Below are 20,205 nucleotides of genomic sequence, written 5' to 3'. Positions count from 1 at the left end.
TGTCACAAGATCTGATGGTTTCATAAGGGGTTTCCCCTTTCACTTGGCCCTCATTCTCTCTTGACTGCCACCACGTAAGAGTTGCCTTTCATCTTCTGCTACAATTGTGAGGACTTCCCTGCCACGTGGAACTTTGAGTCAATTAAACCTCTTTCCTCTTTCCTTCAGAAATTACCCAGTTTCATTTATGTCTTTATTAGCAGCGTGAGAACAGGCTAATAACACAAACTAAATGTCCCACTCCCACCCACCTGCAAAAAAGAAAAAAAATTCGAATCGTAGCCACCCCACCTATGGTTGACTCAAACTTGACCTTGCTACTGTGTGCATCTAGAGTTAAAAGAGACACAGTTCTCTTTGGTCTGTGCATTGTAAGAAGTAAAACTTTAGGCCTTGATATAGGAGTAAACTGCCCGATCTATTCTAAAACCTAGTTCTGTGTGGAAACCTCCGGTCTTACTTTTCTCCCTTTCTCGCTGTCCGGAAGGTAACAATGTCGTGGGAAGCCTCGGGCGCTGAAACTCTTCCCAGGATTCGGGTGTTCTGGTCCCTGAAAGCAGAAAGCAAGCAAGCAAATGGCATTTTTCAAAATATTTCTGATAAGAGGCGGGTTAGGCTGTGACTAATTTCAATAATAATGATAATAATAATTCCCACAGCGCCTCAAGAGAGAACAGACCCGGAAAGCACTGTGAGTGCTCATTTAACACATGTTTCTGTGTCCTTAGACCTGGGTTTGGATGCAGAGCTGCTACCTCCCACTGTGTTAGCTGGAACCCTCCCTTGGGGCTTTTGTTCCCCATCTCTCTAACAGGAATGATGCAGAGTCCTTCCCTTATGGGGCTGTTATAAATGTTAAGTGAGCGGTGCCTGATGAGTAGTAAGAGCTCAGTAAATGTTTAACATCATTGTCCATCATCTTCATCATCTATTGTCTTACAAAAGAAGAAATCTGCAGTGCAGAGAAGATAAGTGGCTTCTGTAACATTAGCGGCTTTGCTAAAACTGAAGCCCAGATTTCCTGAGGCACACTCTGGATTTTTAACTACTCAGAATAAAGAAAGTGCCTCCAAGCTACGAGGCATGCCAAAAGAATTTTCTGAATGATTCTTGTGGATTTTCTCCTTTGTCCTTATGGGTTTTTGTTTGTTTTCTTCTTTAACAATAGGAATTGGGATAGTCAGGACTAAAAATCTTCTAACAGCATTTCAGCTATTGCCACCCAATACCCTATTAAGTAGGCAGTCTCAGGCCACTGAGTGAGAAAAAAAACTGAAGAACAATTGAGTGACAACAGGTTTCCTAATCAGTGCCCAGAATGGGTCCACAGGCCCCCTTGAGAAGCTCATGAAAAGCGGCAAATTTTCTCCCGGTAACAATGACCAAATCTCTCCCTCCCCATACAAAGGTTTGTCTATGATTTCTGAGCATCCTTGACCCCTTCAGGGATGGAATCCTCTTTAAAAATCCCTTCTAGATTCAACCAGTATAAAACTGATACTTCCATGCTGTCATGTACATGATCAGCAAATATATCCTGTCTGAATAAATGAATGAGTGTGGAAGAACAAATGAATGAAAAAACGGAAGAAAAAACCCCAGATTTTTCTTTCTCTCTTATTATGGACCATGGTTCCAAAATGATAAGAAATTCTGTGGTTTTCCATTTTCTTAAATAGTTAACCTGATTCAAGATCACCTATGGTTTGATGCAGTAAATGCAATGGGGTCTCAGAGAAGGGAGAGGTCACCGTGAGCTGAAAGAAGCAACAACACCTTCTTGGAGATGCAGAATGCAGCATTTATGAATTTTACATTCATAGGAAATCACTACAAATTTACAACCTTCCCATGGCCCCGGCTGTTTCTAAATCAAGTTGCCTGACTGAAAGGCCAATTCTAACCACAGCTCTGACTGCTCCTGATCTGCCTGGGACTGTTGCTTGTGTGGCCAACTCAGATGCCTGCCTGGCACTGACCCAACACGGCTGTGCCCTCCCAGCTCGTTGCTAAGTGGAGCAGTCACGACTCTGCCTCAGCCCAACCCAGAGTTTCTCCCCAAGGGAGTGGTTCTCTGCAGTGAATGCAGAGCTTGAAGGTCTCGACTCCTCACAGAAGCGCATGCCTGTGTGGTGCCTGGAAACTTGAGTGACATGGCACTGAGTGTCCTGCTACTTACACTGAGGGATGAATGTAGATCCTAACAGTGGAGAGCTGCATTTCTCTTGATACGAGCTTGGGTTTTTCAGGAGGAACCACCACGGCACCCATCAAGGCAGCATGCGCCACCTCTATCCCCTAGTGTGGGTTCTCTGCTCTTTAATCCTGGAGGAAATGGTAGCCCCACGTTTGTCTTTGCAAGCTTCAGTCTGTTCTACTGCTCACCAGATCACTGGCTGTTTCTCCCAAGTCCTGTTTTTTCCATTCGTGTCTGTATCACCTTGACTCACTGCCTCTGAGACACTCGAGAAGTCTCACCTGACCCCATATCCAACCATATCTCTCTCTTCCTTATCCTGGCCTTCCCTTCTTCGAGCCCCATTCCTAGGCCCTGGACTGTGGCAGTGGTCTTTTAATTGGCCTTTTTCCCTCTGGCCATCCCCGACTCTTTTGCCTGACTAGCCTTCCTAGAGCATAATTGCAATCACACAGTGGTCCATACTCCTAACTGCACACCCAAGAGCTGTTGAGTAAAATCCATGACCCCCGCCCTGGTATTCAACGCCTTCTATGATCTGGATGCAACCTCGCTCATGGCCTAGTCTTTTCCCTGCACCTCCTTCATGCTTCCTCCCTGTACTTCCTTGCAAGTCTTGAGCCCCAAATTAAACCCTTCCTTCTTGTCCTTTGATACTCAAATTTTTCCTCTACAACCCTCTTACCTCCTCCCACTAAAAACATTCTCCTCCATTTCTTCATGTCTTTCTAGACTCAACTAGAGAATTCCCTGCACTAGAAAGTCTCCTCTGAGCCTCCCAGACAGAGAGACATAAGCCCTCCTCTTTACCATGACAAGGAGGACCTAAAATAATGTTGACAAGCAGGTGTGGAGCATCTTGGCACTGTGCTCATCCTTCAATACGCATAGACAAACGTTATCTCCCATTCTCACCAAACCTCTGCCAGTTGGGCTCCTGGCTGTGCAGGTGAAGAAATCAGGCTCCAAAAGGTCAAGAGCCTGTTGTCTAAAACAGCGGTCCCCAACCATTTTGGCACCAGGGACTGGTTTTGTGGAAGACAACCTTTCCATGGACCGGGGTGGTGGGGGATGGTTTTGGGATGATGTAAGAGCATTGCATTTATTGCGCACTTTCTTTCTATTGTTATTACATTGTAATATATAATAAAGTAATTATACAACTCACCATAATGAAGAATCAGTGAGAGCCCTGAACTTGTTTCCCTGCAACTAGGTGGTCCCATCTGGGGGTGATGGGAGACAGTGACAGATCATCAGGCATTAGATTCTCATAAGGAGTGAGCAACCTAGATCCCTCACATGCACCGTTCACAATAGAGTTTGTGCTCCTATGAGAATCTAAGGCTGCCGCTTATCTGGAGAAGGCAGAGCACATGTGGTATTACTGGCTCACCCACCACTCACCTCCTGCTATGCAGCCTCTTCTGTGGCCTGAGGGTTGGGAACCCCTGGGCTAAAGGCACCAGCTAATAAAGACTCAGCCGGGAAGTAGAACCCAGTCCGTTGGACTTTGAAGGCCTGTGTTCTCACTTTGTCTACATTGCATCTCAGAGGTTTTGTTAGTGATGTACATTTATCTTCCCCTGACTGGCTGGTAAGCCCCTCCAGGAAGAACCACGATTTATTCACTTCTTCTGCAGGCTATCACAACTTCCTGTTTTATTTCCTCCACATCGATGATCGCTATCTGGAAGTACCTTGTTTATTCATTTGTTTCCTTTATGGCCTTCCTGGCCCCATTAGAATAGGGGATTCAAGGAGCAAGGATTTCATCTACTTTGCTCATTGCTTCTCCAATGTCTAGAACATGTCTGGACCATAGTCCACACTCACATGTTTGTTAAATAAAAGACAAAATGGAAGAAGAAAACTAGGGGGAGGAAAAGAGGAATTAATATTTGCTAAAGAAATGCATACAGTCAATGCCCCAGAACACTCAGAAAAAGCTTCATTGTGTAAAGGAAGGTGCCACATTTGGATTTACTGGCAGGAATAGTGTTCAAATTTGTTCTTCAGGACTGTCTTTCAAAGCATCAAAAGAGGAAAGTAATGCCCACCAAAATCAAAGCCAAGTATAGCTATCAAATGACAAGTGCAAATACCGTTTGACAAAGAAACTCCACTTCTGGAAAATTATTCTACAGATATATTCACATGTGTACAAGGTTATTCATTCCAGCGTTATTTGTTGTAGCCAAAGACTGGCAACAATCCATATGCCCATCAAATGGAGACTGCTGAATGCAAATAGTGGTACATTGATACAATGGATGATTACACAGACACAAGAACGAGGAAGCTCTCTCTATACGGATGTGGAACGATCTACAGACTATATAGTTAACTGAAAAATGCAGGATGCCAAACAATGTGCCTAAATGGCACTGTTTGTGAAAAAAAAGGGAGGGGTGGATGCAGTTCTCTGTTGCGTGTGCACAAAGAATCCTGGAAGGATACATAGGAAAGTCAGAACAATGGCGATGAAGTCAGGGGATGTGGGCGAGGCTGGGTAGATGGAGGACAAGTGTGGGAAGGAGACTCTTCATATGTAACATTTTACCTACAAACATGTAGAACAATAAAAACCAAGGGCTGAGGGAAAGGCTCACCTGAGAGAAAGGCTCACCTGAATGCCAGGGGGGATGCTGTAGATAATCCGGATGGTTTTGCAGTCTGGGTGGCCAGGCAAGGAGTGGGGGATGAGGTGGTACTCCATCTTCCCCGGAGGCTGGGTGCCTGTCTTCACCCCATAAATGGTCTTGCAGGTTGGACACTGCAAACTCCCATCCTGAGGGGCCAAGGCCAGAAGAGCCAGATTGGGAAACAGTTTTGGCAATAACTTCCCCACCCAGTCCCAAAAGGTACCAGAGATAAAGGGCCAGGGGGACAAAGTGTGCCCTAATGAGTGATAGATCTTAGTTTGTCACCCCCAGCCCAGTCACGTAGGCCATTTCTGCTGTCTTCAAAGTAACAGGAGGTAAATTCCACAACTGGTCCCATGCTCCACACTGAGGGATATGTAAGAGAAGCCCCTGTCCCTGAGGAGGGGACCAGCTCACTAGGGCAGGAGCAGACACAGGGAGTCATTATTCAGCTACTCAGTGCCAAATGGGTGGAACAGACAGCAAGACCTGGAGAGCAGCAACTGCCCAGTTCCTGAGCATCAGAATCACCCACACAGCTTGTTAATCATACAGATGCGTGGGCCCCACATCAGGTCCACTGAGTAAGAACTGGGAAGCTGCAAAGCGTAGTGGTTCAGGCTGTGAATGCGAAAATCAGGCTGCCTAGACGTAATTCTTAGCTCTGCCATCTGCCTGCTGTGTGACCTTGGACAAATTAATTAACTTCTCTGAGTCTCAGTTTCCCTTATAGGAGAAGGATAAAAAATATCTGTCTCATTGGGTTGTTGAGAGAATTAAATGAGATAATCTATAGGAAGCTTTTAGCATGTGGTGTATCTAAATGTTATCAGCATTTTTGCAATTTCTGTGGAAAGACTGATGCTCATACAGGTTTGGAAACTACTGCTATGAAAAGAGAAACTGGCCACTAAGAGCTGGAGTAAGTGAGGATAACTTTAAGAAAACAGTCCTTGAAGAATAGCTATGAATTTGCTTAGAAGGATAGAGTGTAAGGTCTGCACAAATACCCAGAAGAGAGAATGAGGCCAGTAATTATAGTGCTTTAAATCATACTATAAAGAGAGTTTAACATTTCTTGTTTCATTTAGGCCTCAGCTTCTGACACTGGCCTGGAAGAAATTATTAGTCCCTTTTTATAGAGAGGAAAATCGAGGCACAGCAAGATTAAAGGACTTACTGCTTGTCAGGGGGTGGGGTCTGTTTAAACCCCCAGGTTTGCATTGCAACTCAGTGGCTCCATTAGTGGGAAGAGGCAGTTCTGGATGCAGGGATGTATGGTCTCACTGCAGGGCCTGGTGAGGTGCTGCCTGGAGGAGGGCCTGGACACCAAATCCTATTCCCAGGCTCGCAAAAAGGAGGGGCGAAGAGAAGGAAGGCGCATGGGCTGGGAGCGATGTGTGTAAAATGTGCTGCTGTGCAGCTGGGAATGAAAGCTTGCCAGGACATCCCCATCTCCTCAGGAAGACAGGGATCCTCTGCTGAGCTATTTAGGGACTTCTCCAGTCTACTCACTTAAAGCAATAGCTCGTATTCAGGGTTACTATTCTCTGAAACCAGGCTCCCACTCTCTGCTCTGGCCTTGACTTGCTTCATGACCTAGGGTGAATCACTCCCTTCTTCCTGGGCCCTTTTCTCTCATGTGTTTGATCAAATAAAAACACAAGCTTCAAAGTATTAGTGCAAAAGAGAATAAAGCATAGACTCTTGAGAAACATTTTTGAAAGCCCCACGGAAATAAAAGTAGAGTTACCATATTCTTCTTGAATATAGACATCAAATAGGGAACAAATGTGCTAAGGAACCCCTTTAAGCCCAAAATAACCTCTTGAAATGCAAGATCCCAATGAAACCTTTTAGCCCAGGGTTGGGAAAGTGAGCAAGTGATCCAGATTTGCATCCCCCATCAATGACCGACCACCCACCACTAGAAGCATGTCTCTCAGGGACACCAAGAAAGTGCTTTGAGAACTTCAATCAAATAGGCTACATGAAGATGAAGGAAAAAATTACAGCCTTTAATACAAAGGTGATATCAATTTGAATAATAATAGCATAACACCCCATAAAGTAGGTATAGTTTTAATCTCCATCTTCCAGATGGAAAATGAAATCTCAAAGAGATTGGAAAACCTTGCCCAAGGTCATTCAGCTAATAAGCCAGGATTCAAGCTCAGGTCTCCCACCTCTCTTGCCTCTACTTCTTTCCCACAGTAACAGACGTATAGAACAGACCCTGAAACCCAGACAAACTTCTTGCTTAGTGAGAGGTTGGGAGCTATCAGGGATATCTCAGACTCTCATGTAATCTAAGCTTGGCATGAAGAAAGAGGTAGTATTTAAACTCATGGAGATGGGGAGTAAAAGTTATCTCGGGCATAGGAAAGAACATGAGGCAATGACTTAGGAAATGCTCAGACATTGTAAGGAGAGAATCATCACCTATGGAGCCTTCCAGACTCCAAAGAACCAGCTCTAATGAGGAGATACCATTGCATTGTCAGATAATAGTCAAAATAAGCATCCAAAACAGCCTTCCCCTCTTCCAACAGTGGGATTCTAGGGCAGGGATTACCAGGTGTACTTTGGCAACAGTCTTTAGTACCTTTGAAGGGCCAATCAAGGGTATTTTGAAACTGTCCAAAGAAAATTGTAGCTGAAAATCACTATCCCTGGAGAAGAAAGGGTGATTGGGAAACCTATTTACAATGGTATGAATGAATACTCACCAAGGGTCTAGAGCTGTGATAAGAACTTCCTTTTCTCTCACTGTTGGGAACACACTTCACCTAGCAATAGGCCATGACAATGGGCCACTCCCCTCAGAACCCTCATGGACAAAAACCTACCCCCCTCTTAGATCTGACACTGAAGATGGAGAGTTAGATAGCACAGCCCAAAAGGGAAGGTGAAGACGGGTCTTACCAGCGCTGTAATTTAGTAAAGAACTGATCCTGCTGAGAACAGCCAAGATCCTCACTCTTGCCTAGGGAAGTCTCTGGGAAGTCTCTAAGACTTCCCAGATCACTTGAGCAAGGGCCCTATAGGGCCTTCACCATCTTGCTACTCCACAGCCCATTGTGAAGGGTGGCAGGAGCCCCATAGGCTGGCACTGACCTTGTTTCCATTGTTGTACATGGCGACCAAGCAGTAGATGTGGTAGATGTGGCCGCATCTGGACAGCTTCCCTACCAGGTCAGGTTTTACTGTAGGCTGCGGGCCCTTGTAGCCTGAGGGGGCCGTGAGGCGTTCCATACAGATGGTGCAGTCCTGGGGAGGGAGGAGACACAGCAGAGAGGCCATCAGCTCTCACCCAGCCTGGGAGATTTCCACATGATCTCAGAGGTCAGATGAGCTCTTACCACTTCTCTTCTAAAACGTCCACAAATCAGGGTGTATGTGCTTTCTGGAATCTAAACATCGTTTTATCTTATTTTACACAACAACGTCCTGAAATAATTCCTGGTACTGATTAACTTGGGCTCATTATCTAAATTATCATAATCATGAGGGCCATGACAATGCACTGTCCTTCTGTTTTGTCCTCCAATGGCTTATGGAGGAAACAAATGCTGTCGACAAGCCCACTGACGAGCTTTACTTGAGGTGAACCTGTAAAGGAATGTAAAGGAATTGTGTTTTAACTGTTCCAGAGGGACTGCTATTTAAATAAATGTCCAACAGGGTTTCTCAACCTCAGAACTATTTACATTTTGGGGAGGACAATTATTTGCTGTGAGGACTGTCCTGGGCATTGTAGGGTGGTTCGCACCATCCCTGGCCTCTGCTCTGCTCACAAGGTGCTGGTGACATCTCCTCTCCTGAGAATAATGACAACCAAAAATGTCTCCAGACATGGCCAAATGTTCCCTCAGGGGCCAAATTGTCTCTGTTTGAGAACCACTGTTCTGTATCAAACCCATTTTAAGGTGAGTTCTTGTGGCTTACCATACTGCTTTTCTGAAATTGAGACTGCCATGTTAAGGTAGCTTAAAATCAACCAGCACTAGGTTGAAGGGGGAGGCGGGAGAGACTGAGGTGCAGCTGCAGCTCTGGACCATGGCCCTTGAACCCTCAGTGTCAGCTCTGACCAGTTCTGTACCCATCAGAGCTTGGAATGAAGCCTCTGCCATATCCCGTAGAAACTGACAACGGCAGAGGAAATGCGTGTGGGTGATGGAGAGGTGAATCCCGTTCTCCTAACTCTGAACTCACCTCATCTGGTGGGTGCCGGACTTTCTGCAGATATTTTTTTAGCACTTCCTCTGGGGTTTTACCTGCAGAGACAGGAGGTTCAGTGGGTCACCAAGGCAGAGGTAAGAGATCAAACAGCCTTGCCATGCTAGGCATGACAGAGGGGGAAGTTATTAGGCAAGTTAAAAGCAAAAAGGGGAGGAATTCCTTCTGCAATGGAAGTTGAGAACATGGAAGAGAGTATGGATTGTGCAAAAGCAAGTAAGATGGTTTGAAGAGAAAGCTTTACTTCTTGCAGTCCCTTTTCTGACATCTCTCTGCCTGTTTTCAACAAACCCACTTTTTTAATTGAGAAGGTTTGAGTGGGTTTCTCTTCCTTGTAATCAAATGATTTGATAACAGCACTTTGTAAACGGTTACACGTTAAATAGACGTTAGGCAGTCTTACCACCTTCATTTTACAATTTGCTAAGTATAGTCTCAATTTATAATGTGGTGTCAACGTGAGATTATTTTTATGGGAAACAAGGAAGTTACGACCCACAACTCCAGAACAATCCTTCCTGGCTGTGGATGACACTGTCACCGCCAGCAAGCACAGCCCTGCAGCAGGGGAAGGGTGATCCTCTGGGAAGCATCCTGATGGGCTGCAATGATTTAGGGATTTTTTGGGGGGACTGGACTCTTAAAAGGTAGCCCAACCTGAAGGTAGAGGATGGGATGATACAGCCTGAAAAATGATCAGTGCCACCTTGGGCCACTCCCTTAATTTCTCTAAGCTTCTGTTTTCTCACCTAGGAAATGGGGATGAGCAATAGCACCTACCTCAAAGGGTTGCTTAGACAATTGAATGAGCAAATGGATGTAATGCCCTTTAGCTCTCTGCCAGATAAGGGCCCGATGTGCACTACTAATAATAACAGGAAGAGTGGGAAAGTGTAAAATGCTGTTATTTCCTATAAGACTATGAGCAAGGCAACTGAGCTCATTTAAGCAGGGAAATCTTGATAGACTGGAAAAGTGGGACAAGGGTTTGAGGAAGTGGATCATGCAACAGCCAAAAGCTTCGATGCAGGCCCTTTCCTCTGGCTGCCCTGCTTCTCTTGTAAGAATTAAGCTCTAGTAATTAAGAGCCTATTTCTTGCCAGGCCCTGGGCTAAGTGCCACACACATATGATCCAATTTAAACTTCACAAGTTTGCAAGGTTGGGGCTTAGGGAGATGGTCAAATTTAACAACTAATGCCAGTGACCAGAAAGACCAGCCACAGAGCTAAGCTGGGGTCCTGCAATGCTAGGAAGGTACAGATATTGACCCCTTACTTGCCGGATTGTGTGCAGGTAGGAGGGGGTTCCTAAAGGAGGATTTCTGAGCATCTGTACATTCTAGGGGGACACAGGACAGTGACTATATCCTGTCATTGATGCATTCCAGGATATACCTGCTGGATACCAGTTATACCAGTTGTGACTATTTTTACTTCATTATAAAGATGAGAAAATAGGGGCTCCATGTGGTCACACAACTTGCAGGAAACAAAGGTACGATTTGACTCCAGTCTATGTTGGTTCCAATGCCAAAGTCATCTTTCTCTTCTAACATATTTTCTTTGTACCACACCTTATATTTTTATGTTTCTACACTTTTGCACTATATATTTTTATTTCTCAAGGTGTTTCTATATGATCCATACACAATCAGCCTTGGTATAATTATCAGCGTTTACTGGTTAGGCCCACTCAGCAGATGCAGAGATTGAGGCACAGAGGGTGAAGCTGTGGCTATGACCCTGGGAGGTGGAGGCAGAGTCAGGGCTGAGAGCCAAGTCTTTGACTCTCAGTACCCCATAAGACAAGAGGCTGGTACCTTTCTTGGCTTGTTTTTTGGTGGTCTTGCGGCTTGTGTTGGAAACCCCTGGGATGGATTTTATTTCACTCTTGCTGACGGGGGGTGGGTGTAGGACCAGCTTTGGTGGCCTGGTGAGACACACAGGCAGCCCCGCTGCACTCATGAGGATCCCAGTGATTCCTGGAAGGGGCAGGGCATGGGTGAGGAAGGACTGGAGACTTAGCTCTCAACATTCCCCAAATTCCTCTTTCCCCATTAACCTACTCTCCTCCTTTCCAGGAGAAAGTTCTCATAATTCCTGGATTCTCTACCCTGCACTTTCCCCAGAAACTTATTTATTCACTCACTTATCTTCAATTGCATGCTTTCCTTTCAGTAATAAGTTCTTCTCCAAACTCTTCATACCCTTCCCATGCAATTCCTAAAATCACCATTTCTTTCATTAATATCCAGATTCTCTCCTTTTTTCCCACAAATGCTCATGACCTATTTCATCACTCTGATTTCTCTACCTTAACCCAGAACACCCTGGGGTTTCTCTTACCTGCCAAGGCAGGGTTGACAGGGCTGGACCCATTTAGGTTCTTCACTGGGACTGTGGGGACCCTGTGAAAGGAAAGAGCAGATACAATGTCATTTTGACATGTGGAACAAAATGGACTAGTATTTAATTCGAATAAAATGCAGTAAGTGCATAACACAGCAGACAGCAGGAAGTGGCATCTTCAAAACCTAAGTCAGGCCGTGTCACTCCACCACTCAGAACCTCAGAACTATGTTCCTCAGGTCACTCAGAGTCAAAGCGAAAGTCCTAGCAAGGCCTACAGAGCCCGGCACGATCTGCCAACACTGCCACCCAGCTTCTCTTATTCATCTTGCTTCCTCTCATGTCACTCAGCTGTCGAGGAGCCAGGTGCATTCCTGCCTCAGAGCCTTTGCATATGCTATTCCCTGTACCCAAAATGCCCTTCCACCAGACAACTGCTTAGTTTCCTCCTACAACTCCTTCAGTCCTGGCTTAAATCCTACCTACCAGGTGAGGTTCCTGAGACCATCGTATTGAATACTGCTACCCACCCCTACATCCCACGCCAGGACTCCTGCTCTACTTAGGATCCTTTAAAGGAAATTATTGCTTATTATGCCTCCTTCTAGAATCCAGGCTCTACAAGGGCAAAATATCTTTGTCTGTTTTGTTCAGAGCCAGACACTAGCAGGCATTCAACTGATATTTGTTGAAGGAATGAAAACACAAAGAAGCAAGTTCAAACCAGGGTACACACAAGAGTCACCTAAGACGCTTTTAGAAGGACAGAGTCCCAGATGTAGACCAGAATATCCACCTGTGGAGCACAAGAAGTTGCATTTCCCAAAGCTCCTGAGAGGATGCAGATGTAGTAATCCCCAGCAAAACATTTGGAACCACTGCTAGAACAGCTGTCAAGTCTCCTTTTCCCTGAGACATATATAAATACGAGGCAAAGCCTCCTCCCCTTTCTATCCTTTTCCCCAGCAACTCCAGCCAGGCTGGAGAGGAGATGGCGCAGCTGCCTGGGAAAGGCACGACCCCCCACAGCGCTGACTCGGAAAATATGGGACACATGGGGCTGGGTCTTGCGCCATCCTTTCTGCCACCCACACTCCTGCAGCTGGGCTTGGAGAGGCTAATGGACCCGGTCACAGATGACTCCAGGAGGCAGACAGCCTGTGAAGCCAGCAGCTCTGCTGTGGGGGCAGGATGGTGCTGGGAAAGCAAGAGGAGGGAAAAAAGAATATCTGTGTATTGATTTATCCATCCAAAAAGTATTTATTGAGCCCTACTTTGTGCTGTTGGCTATTCCCAATGCTGGGGGTCAGGAGTGAACACACAGCTCATGGCCCTTCTTCACTCACATGTTATAGTTGCCAACATTCACAGAGCTCACCTCCTCCGAAGACTGGCTCCAACTGCTCACAGCATACAAACCTGTCTAATCCTTCCAACATCCTGTGCAAGAGATGCACTTATTAACACCATTTTAGAGACAACTACATTGAGGCACAGAGAGGTTAAGGAAACTTGGTAAGATCACACAGCTAAGCCAGAAAATCTGGCACCAGAGCCCATTTACTATGCCACGCTCTTGTGTTTATGTAATCCTTGTAACATCCCACACTGCAAACATAGATCAGAAACTCAGAGAGCCTAATGAATAAACCCACCATTAGGAATGGGGAAAGCTGCAACGGGACCTCCATGCCAAGCAATGGGGTCTGTCTCTTCCCCTCATGTCTGTAAGGGAGGTGCTTCCCCAGCTCTAAGCTACTGTGAGCCTGCCCGGGGCTCTGTCCCTTCCCAGGGATGACGACATGTGCACCAATGCTGGGAGATGGATGTGAAAGAACAGATGTGGGGATGGGAATGTTTCTGTCTCACCAGGCCACCCAAAGCCACTTTTCTTCTGAAACTGTCCCCAGGATAAATCAAACCAGGATGGGAGGATGGAAGAGAAAGCTGAATACAAAACAAGGGCAACTGGGCCAAGAAAAGAAGAACGGACTTGCTTCTGGACTCTGTGACCTGCTCCCCAGGGCCAGGCATGGTATGGTGGATGGGGAGTCAGGAAAATCAGGTTCAAGTCCCATCCCTGACGGGAGTTTCTCGCTAAGGTAGTTAGCTTTTCTGAGCTTCAATTTCCTCATCTGTAAAACTGTGAGGGTCTTGGGTTAGAAGATGCCAGGGAAACTGGTTGACAACTTCCCACCTCAATATCTGAGAACAAGGTGGCCACCCAAGCCCTGAGTCCCCCACTTACGGCAGATTCTCCTTCCCCAGCTCTTTCCGGAGAGGTTTTGGGAAAAGACCTGGCTTCCTGTGTCCTGCTCCCAGCTCCCCAGCAGGGGGCAGCACTCAGGGCTCAGTCGTGCACCTGCCTTCTCCCTCGCCATCTCCAAACCCCCCACTCCAGCTGATAAGTAGCTGTGATCTGGGTGACAAAAGCCACCTTTGTTCCCATAAACTGGACTGGCAGGTTTCCACACCCAATCTGGCGAACCAGGAAATAATCCAATCCCCGGAACACCACACGTCTCAGGCAGCTCAAGAACTCAGGGGCAAGGTCTGGAGAGAGGGAGGGAAGGGCCCGCATGCGCACCTGGGACACACAAGAAGACTGTGGGTTCAATAGGTGGAAGAGATACATGTCCCTGCCACTTGAGGAGAGGAATGACATGGTAGGTGGGCTTGTCACTGGGCTCTGGGAAGGAGGGGCCTGGGGAGAAGGGGGGATATTTGCTTGTGAAATCCAGAACGGTGTAATGGAAGGAGCTCTGCACTGGCGTCAGGGAGTCTGTTTTAGCCCTGCTCAGCAATGACCTGCTTTGCCTTTGGGAGAACCACACAGCCTCTCTGCGTTTTGTTGACCATCTCTGAGTTACCACAGCTGGGAACAGGGCATCCTAAATGTCTGCCCCACGGGGGCCCTGTGAGGATTTAGGAACTAGGTCAAATAACTGTGTAAACAGCTGAGCCCTATGCAAGTTTGGGTGCTTGTTTATGCTTTTACCTCCCAAGTATAAAAGGGGCATTGGGCTGAAGAAAGACGTTTTCTGCTCTAATGTTCCAATTTTCTGATTCTGATTCTTGAGGTCATGGGTATCCAGCAGAAAGCTGAGTGCTGGGTAGTACTGGAGATGGTTGAGTTGACAACACCTGATCTCACCTCCCCCACTATTACTGGTTAAACCTTGGAGAACAGCCCATCAAGTCCCATCTGGTCACACCCAGTTGGGGCCCCAGCTACAAAAGCCTGAGTTCTCCTAGAAAACAGCAACCCAACGGCAGGCATGCATCTCACATCCTTCAGGCAACTCCATCAGCCAAAACTGTCTGTGCTAACCCCTTCTTGGCCAATCAGAAGACACTCTCTGCCCCCATTCAGTTGGGCTGTTCCCCGATATGCAGGGTCCAAGGTTTTGTTTCTGTCGCTAAAACATAAAACTAAGACAAGAGAAGAGAGCTGGCAAGGTGGCAGAGAAAGGAGTTTTGAGGGAGGGAGGATATCGCTGCAGGCACCACAACGAGAAGCAGTGTTTTTCTCGGAGTTATGCACCAGCCCAGGAATCCTCCAGCGGGACAAGGATCTTGTCTCTACGGCAACTGAGGCCTAGCTGGAGACAGAGAATCCTCAGCTCTAGAGGAGGGGGCTAGAGGGGTGGCGCTTGCCTCCACTGCACAGCCCCTTTCTTGCTTCCCTTTAGAAACCCCCTGCTTCTGTCTCTGAATAATTCACAGGATCTTTTGTTCCTGCCCCCAAACCTTTCTCTTCATCCCACTCCTCCCGCCCTCCCTGGTCTTCCTTTTTCCGTGGGAAAGTTGCTGGAAGAGGTCATGGGCAGAGAGAGGAGGGGGACAGGGGCCCTGCAGCGACAGAAGGTTGATGGCAATGCCAGACAAAGGGAATAAACACGCTAATTAAATGGCCAAGAAAGGCTGGAGGAGAAGATGGGAGTGGGGGTGAGAGAGGTGGTAAGAGGTGAAAAGCAAAGGGCTGGAAGATCGAGAGGAGTAAGCGGGGGCCTCCCTCGTCAGGAAAACAGAGTAGAGAAAAAGAAACAACTTGTTTCTCTAGCCCATTTGAAACTGTGCTGCCCAGACCTCCACCCATTCTCTAGCCCCAATTCTATTAGCGGGCAGAGGAAATAAAGAAGATAGATAAAGCTGCTGACTCCACTCCCTCATCAAGATTCAAAGCCACCTGGGTGCCTCTCCCTCAGTGATGGCATGAAGTCACTTGGCATTTGTCAAGGGCACCAGAGACAAGGTGGGATGTCAGACTCTACTTAGCTTTGACTTCAACTACATGGATACCTGTTAACAATAATAACAGCAATCACAATGACAGCAGCCTATACTGACTGAACTCTTATTATGTGTCAAGTACTGTGCTAAGTGTATACACTTAGCATGTCATTTGATCCTCATGACAACTGTAAAAGGAAGTTACTATTACTATCCCATCTTACGGGTGAGGAAACTGAAAACAGGGGATGCAAATCTTGCCCCAAGTGACACAGCAAGGCACTTGGGTTCGAGCCCAGACAGTCCTAGTTTCTGGAGGACGTGTTCTTATCCAGCACAGGCCCCCAGGATGGTGCTGTGTGAAACTGGGGAGAAATTAAGCAGTAGCAAGGTTTAGCCATCCATTCCCCGCTCCCAAACACTTCTGCCATCTCAGGGGAAGTCATGAAAATCTCATGCATCTCGCCAGCATTTTGCCTTTTATAAACTGCCTTCGCGTACAATGAGGAGCTGGGCTTTAGCCAAAAGAACAGTGGATCAGGAGACCAAAACCTGGGTTCCAACCCCTACTGCATAATACATGAGTTCTGTGTTTCTCCTTGGGAAATCAGTTCTGAGCAGGATGTCTGTGCGTAACACTTAGATCACAGAGTAAGAGAACGCACTGCCAACGGCCAACTCCCTTAGTGGAGATTTTCACGATAACTCCATGGAGGAGGTAAGGCCACTGGATCTTGCAAAGATTCTGTGGCTTACCTCAGTGACAGCGGTAGCAGTAGGGGCTGGGCCTCTGGATTTCCAATCCAGCACTCCTCCCACTCTATGGTGTACCCTCCTTCATTCCTCCTCCCAGTACCAAACCTCTGTGTGCAGGGACCCAGCCGAGTATCAAAACAACCTTCTTAGGGCGGCCTGGACTTTCAGACTTAAGCACCCAATGCAATCAAAAACCATCCTGATCAGCTGGGATCAGGGGCAACAAGGAGAGCCAGGCCTCTCTGGAGACAGGAAGGGAAGACTGGGTGGCTGTGAGATGCTAAGACACCAGGGGCTGGCAGGCAAAGCTTGCAGCCACCACATGAACCTGGGTCACTTCAATTTTATGATCAGGAAAATCAAGAACATAAAAAGCAATACAAACAGGACCCACAGCATCAACAGGTTGTCACAGAAATAACTGAGACAATGTATGGGAAGTGCCTGGCCCATAGTAAGTCATCACTAAAAAGAGGCCAGTATTTCAATTTGGAGTCACCTCTCTGGCTTCCAGAGAGACTACAGGAAAGAAACTCTCATTTTGCACCTACTGAACGCTGGGCATTGTGTAGGTACTTGGTAGAAGAGGAGCACAGCAGAGTCAGAATATGGGCTCTAGTGTCAGATGTCCTAAAGTCTGAATCCCATTCTCTGCCAATGATTAGCTATGTACCCTTGAACAAGTGAACATTTACTGTCTTCACCCATAAATGGGGTAATGCCTACTTGCCTACTTCATAGAGTTGTTGCAAGGATTACATGAGATGATAAAACCCCAAACTATAATACAGTGGGAGTTCAATTAATGTTGCCTATTATTGCTTAGTAGGCACAATCTTATTTTTTCTTTCTTTTTTTTTTTTTTTTTGATACAGGGTCTCATTCTGTCACCCAAACTGGAGTGTAGTGGTACGATCACAGCTCACTGCAGCCTTGACCTCCTGGACTCAAGCGATCCTCCAGCCTCAGCCTCCCAAAGTGCTGGGATTACAGGTATGAGCCACCACGCCTGGCCACAATCTTCTTTAAGCCTCACAGCCACCCTAACAGGAGTATTACTGCCAGCATTTACAGATGAGAAAGTTAGGACTCCATGATGTTAGGGATCTGGTCCTAAATCATATGACTAGTAAGAGCCAGTCTCAACCAGAGTCCAGATCAGAGGCTGAGCATCAAACCCTCCCTCATCCACCACACCATGCTGCCTTCACCTGCAGCCAGGGGTCAGCACAAGATGAGGAGAAGCTTAAGTCTTGGCAGCCCCTCCTTCTTCTGATCCAGAAGATCTGCTGTAGCCTATCTCTGCTGTGAGTAAATGCTCTGAGGCAGCTGTGGAAGCACCTACCCAGAGGCGATCAGCACCCGAGACTGGGCAATGGCCAGTCGCTGCAGGTTGCTACGATTCAAGGTGGCCAGGGCCACCCTTCCGGTCTTGCCGTTGGGTCCTGGGGGGCTGGCAGGAGAGCCCACGGTTGTCCCAGTGGGCACGCTGGAGGCTTGTCTCCGGATCACCTGTGATGGGGCGGTCTTCACCGGGCCTCGAATGGTGCCTGTGCTGTCCAGTGGCTTGGCCCCAGAGCCTGGTGGTGGGGGCAGCCTGACCACTCCAGGAGGGGGCAAGTTCTTGCGGGTCACTGGTGGCTGTAGGGGCCCAGTGCTGCCATTGACCACAGCTGCCTTAACACTCATCACCAAGACACACTGGGGACAGGAGCAGGGGGACATGGGGGGCGAGGTGGCTGGCCCGGAGCTGACTGGCCAGGACTGAGCCTTAGGCAAGGTCCCCGTGACCATGGGGTAGATGAGGTCGAGGCGCCGGCGGACGCGGCGTTGGCGCTGGGTCTGACGGTTGATCTGGCCCATGGTGTTGAAGTCAATGACATAGCTAAAGCCAATGGAAGTGAGGTCGATCCAGGGGTGCTGCTTCTCATAGGCGTGCTGGATGGTGATGCCCACTTCCATGTCGTAGGGCGTCCAGGAGCCATTGTCGTTCTCCCACTCCCACACCACGCCCTTCCCAGGGGCTGAGGAGGGGTCATAGTAGTTGCGGCGAACTGGGCGGAGAGTTCCTGCCAGGGTGGGATAGGGGAGAGGTCAGAGTCAGCATGCAATTACATGAATGGCATGACATTAACAAGTCATGCCATTGCAATAATGGCAAACATTAAACAAGTCCTACTGTGTACTGGGCATGACACTGCCTGAAGTGCCAGCTTTGAATGAAACTCATTTCTCCCTTTAAGACGTCTACAGTCCAACCACGGTAGAAGCAGATGAGTTATGACATGAAGGATATGGGTGGCAGTGTAAGGTAGCAGAAAGACTGCCTCCTGGTTTGTAGTCAGGACAACTTGGTTTGCAGCCAAATTCATTCCATTTACTAGCTATTATAGAACCTCTTAGCCTCCCTTTCCCTCCTGGGAAACAGGATAACTCCTTCTTAGAGTTTTTGTACAAATTAAATATGACTCACTTATTTATTCAGCAAATATGTATTTGTACATGCCAGGTTCTGGATTTCATGTGAACCCTATGAATGCACTAAGGCATGTAAAGCCCTTGACAGACAGTAGGTGCTCATAATGATCATATTCCTTCTCCTCTGTTCCTCTAAATGCTCTTGTGCCAAGAGTCATAAGGAAAAGAATGCAGGGCTGTGGAAGCCTAGAGGACTGAGGGAAGACTCTGCCTCCACGCGGGAAGGCTGCCCAGAAGTGGCTGTGAGGGAGCTGGATCTCTATACATTTATGAATGCTGTCAAAAAAAAAAAAAAAAAAATGGTGTGTTACTATGAGGAGACGGGAAATCAGGTTGGGAAAACTCTCTCATATTTCCCAACATTAAGTCTTATATCAGCAGCAAAAGTAACATTCTCAATGGTCATGAGAATAATTTTATATTTATCTGATGTCTTTCTTTAAGAAGCTCAAACCCTCCTAAAGATAGGATTGTCTTAATTTTGACAGTCTCACTTTGGGGCCAGGAAGAGGTCGGGGTTATTACACGGTAATGGTACAGCAGATATGAACTGTCAGGACTGCAAGGGAACTGAACCTGTAACTGTTACCTCTTTCTCCCCACTCAAAACCTGAATCCTGACCCATTCTCAACCAGGGCTCATTTCATGGTATCAACATTAAGGCTACAGATGCCTGGCTCAGGGTAGGGTGGGGAGGTTGGGGAGGGCCCCTGGGATGCTGGAATCTCTGCATCTGTCAGCTTAAGCTCTATCCATCAAAGTGGTGAGAAAAGGCTCCCTTCACCAGCCTCTGACCCACCCCTCCTCCAACCCAGAGGGATATACCAAGACTGGGGACAGAATCCCATTCAAGGAGGGAAGAAAAGAAACAATGGCTATTCAGGCCTTTGCCAGGGTCATAACCCGCCCCCCACCCCAACTCCAAGCCCCTTAATGACCCAAACATCAACATTCAGAGGCACAAGGGAGAAGCAGAACAATCCCCTATTCATCACCAGGGCCTCTGCTGGGGAACATGGGGGTATCTGGATGGGGGAGCAAAGGAGGGGGAGGCGATAGTTCCCTGGTTTGTCTCCATTTCCTTCCTAAGTGCCCAGCTTGCTGGGGGCAAAGAGTATGGGCTTTGGAGCCAACAGGGATGGTTTTGTCCCTTCCAGCTGTGTGATTAAGCCTCAGTTTCCTCATCTGTTTGGGCCCCGGGTAGCAACTTCAAAGGGTGGATTTGAGGATTAAATGAAGAAATGAATATAAAACTCAAAAATAGCACCTGTCACCATGGCAAGAGCTCAATGAAAGTTGGTGATTA

General features: G+C 47.2%; 1 protein-coding gene across 3 annotated transcripts in view; it reads right to left on the bottom strand.

The window, feature by feature from the left end:
• Window positions 1-20,205, bottom strand: part of DTX4 (deltex E3 ubiquitin ligase 4) — a 36,050-nt gene that overhangs the window by 7,943 nt on the left and 7,902 nt on the right. For all 3 annotated transcript variants that reach the window (XR_004177562.1, XM_003909789.5, XM_021925710.2), the window contains exons 2-8: window positions 17,766-18,489; window positions 11,429-11,490; window positions 10,903-11,064; window positions 9,058-9,119; window positions 7,960-8,112; window positions 4,827-4,988; window positions 461-550 (exon numbers count right to left, since the gene is read on the bottom strand). Coding sequence is in view for 2 of the 3 variants with exons in the window: in XM_003909789.5 (XP_003909838.1) it covers window positions 461-550; window positions 4,827-4,988; window positions 7,960-8,112; window positions 9,058-9,119; window positions 10,903-11,064; window positions 11,429-11,490; window positions 17,766-18,489 (1,415 nt within the window). In the remaining variant the exon portion in view is untranslated. The remainder of the gene's footprint in view (window positions 1-460; window positions 551-4,826; window positions 4,989-7,959; window positions 8,113-9,057; window positions 9,120-10,902; window positions 11,065-11,428; window positions 11,491-17,765; window positions 18,490-20,205) is intronic.

Source organism: Papio anubis, chromosome 12 (assembly GCF_008728515.1).
Source record: "Papio anubis isolate 15944 chromosome 12, Panubis1.0, whole genome shotgun sequence".
In the NCBI taxonomy this organism is placed as follows: Eukaryota; Metazoa; Chordata; class Mammalia; order Primates; family Cercopithecidae; genus Papio; species Papio anubis.
Note: the sequence above shows the minus strand (reverse complement) of the source record. Positions and strands in the feature narration are given on the sequence as shown.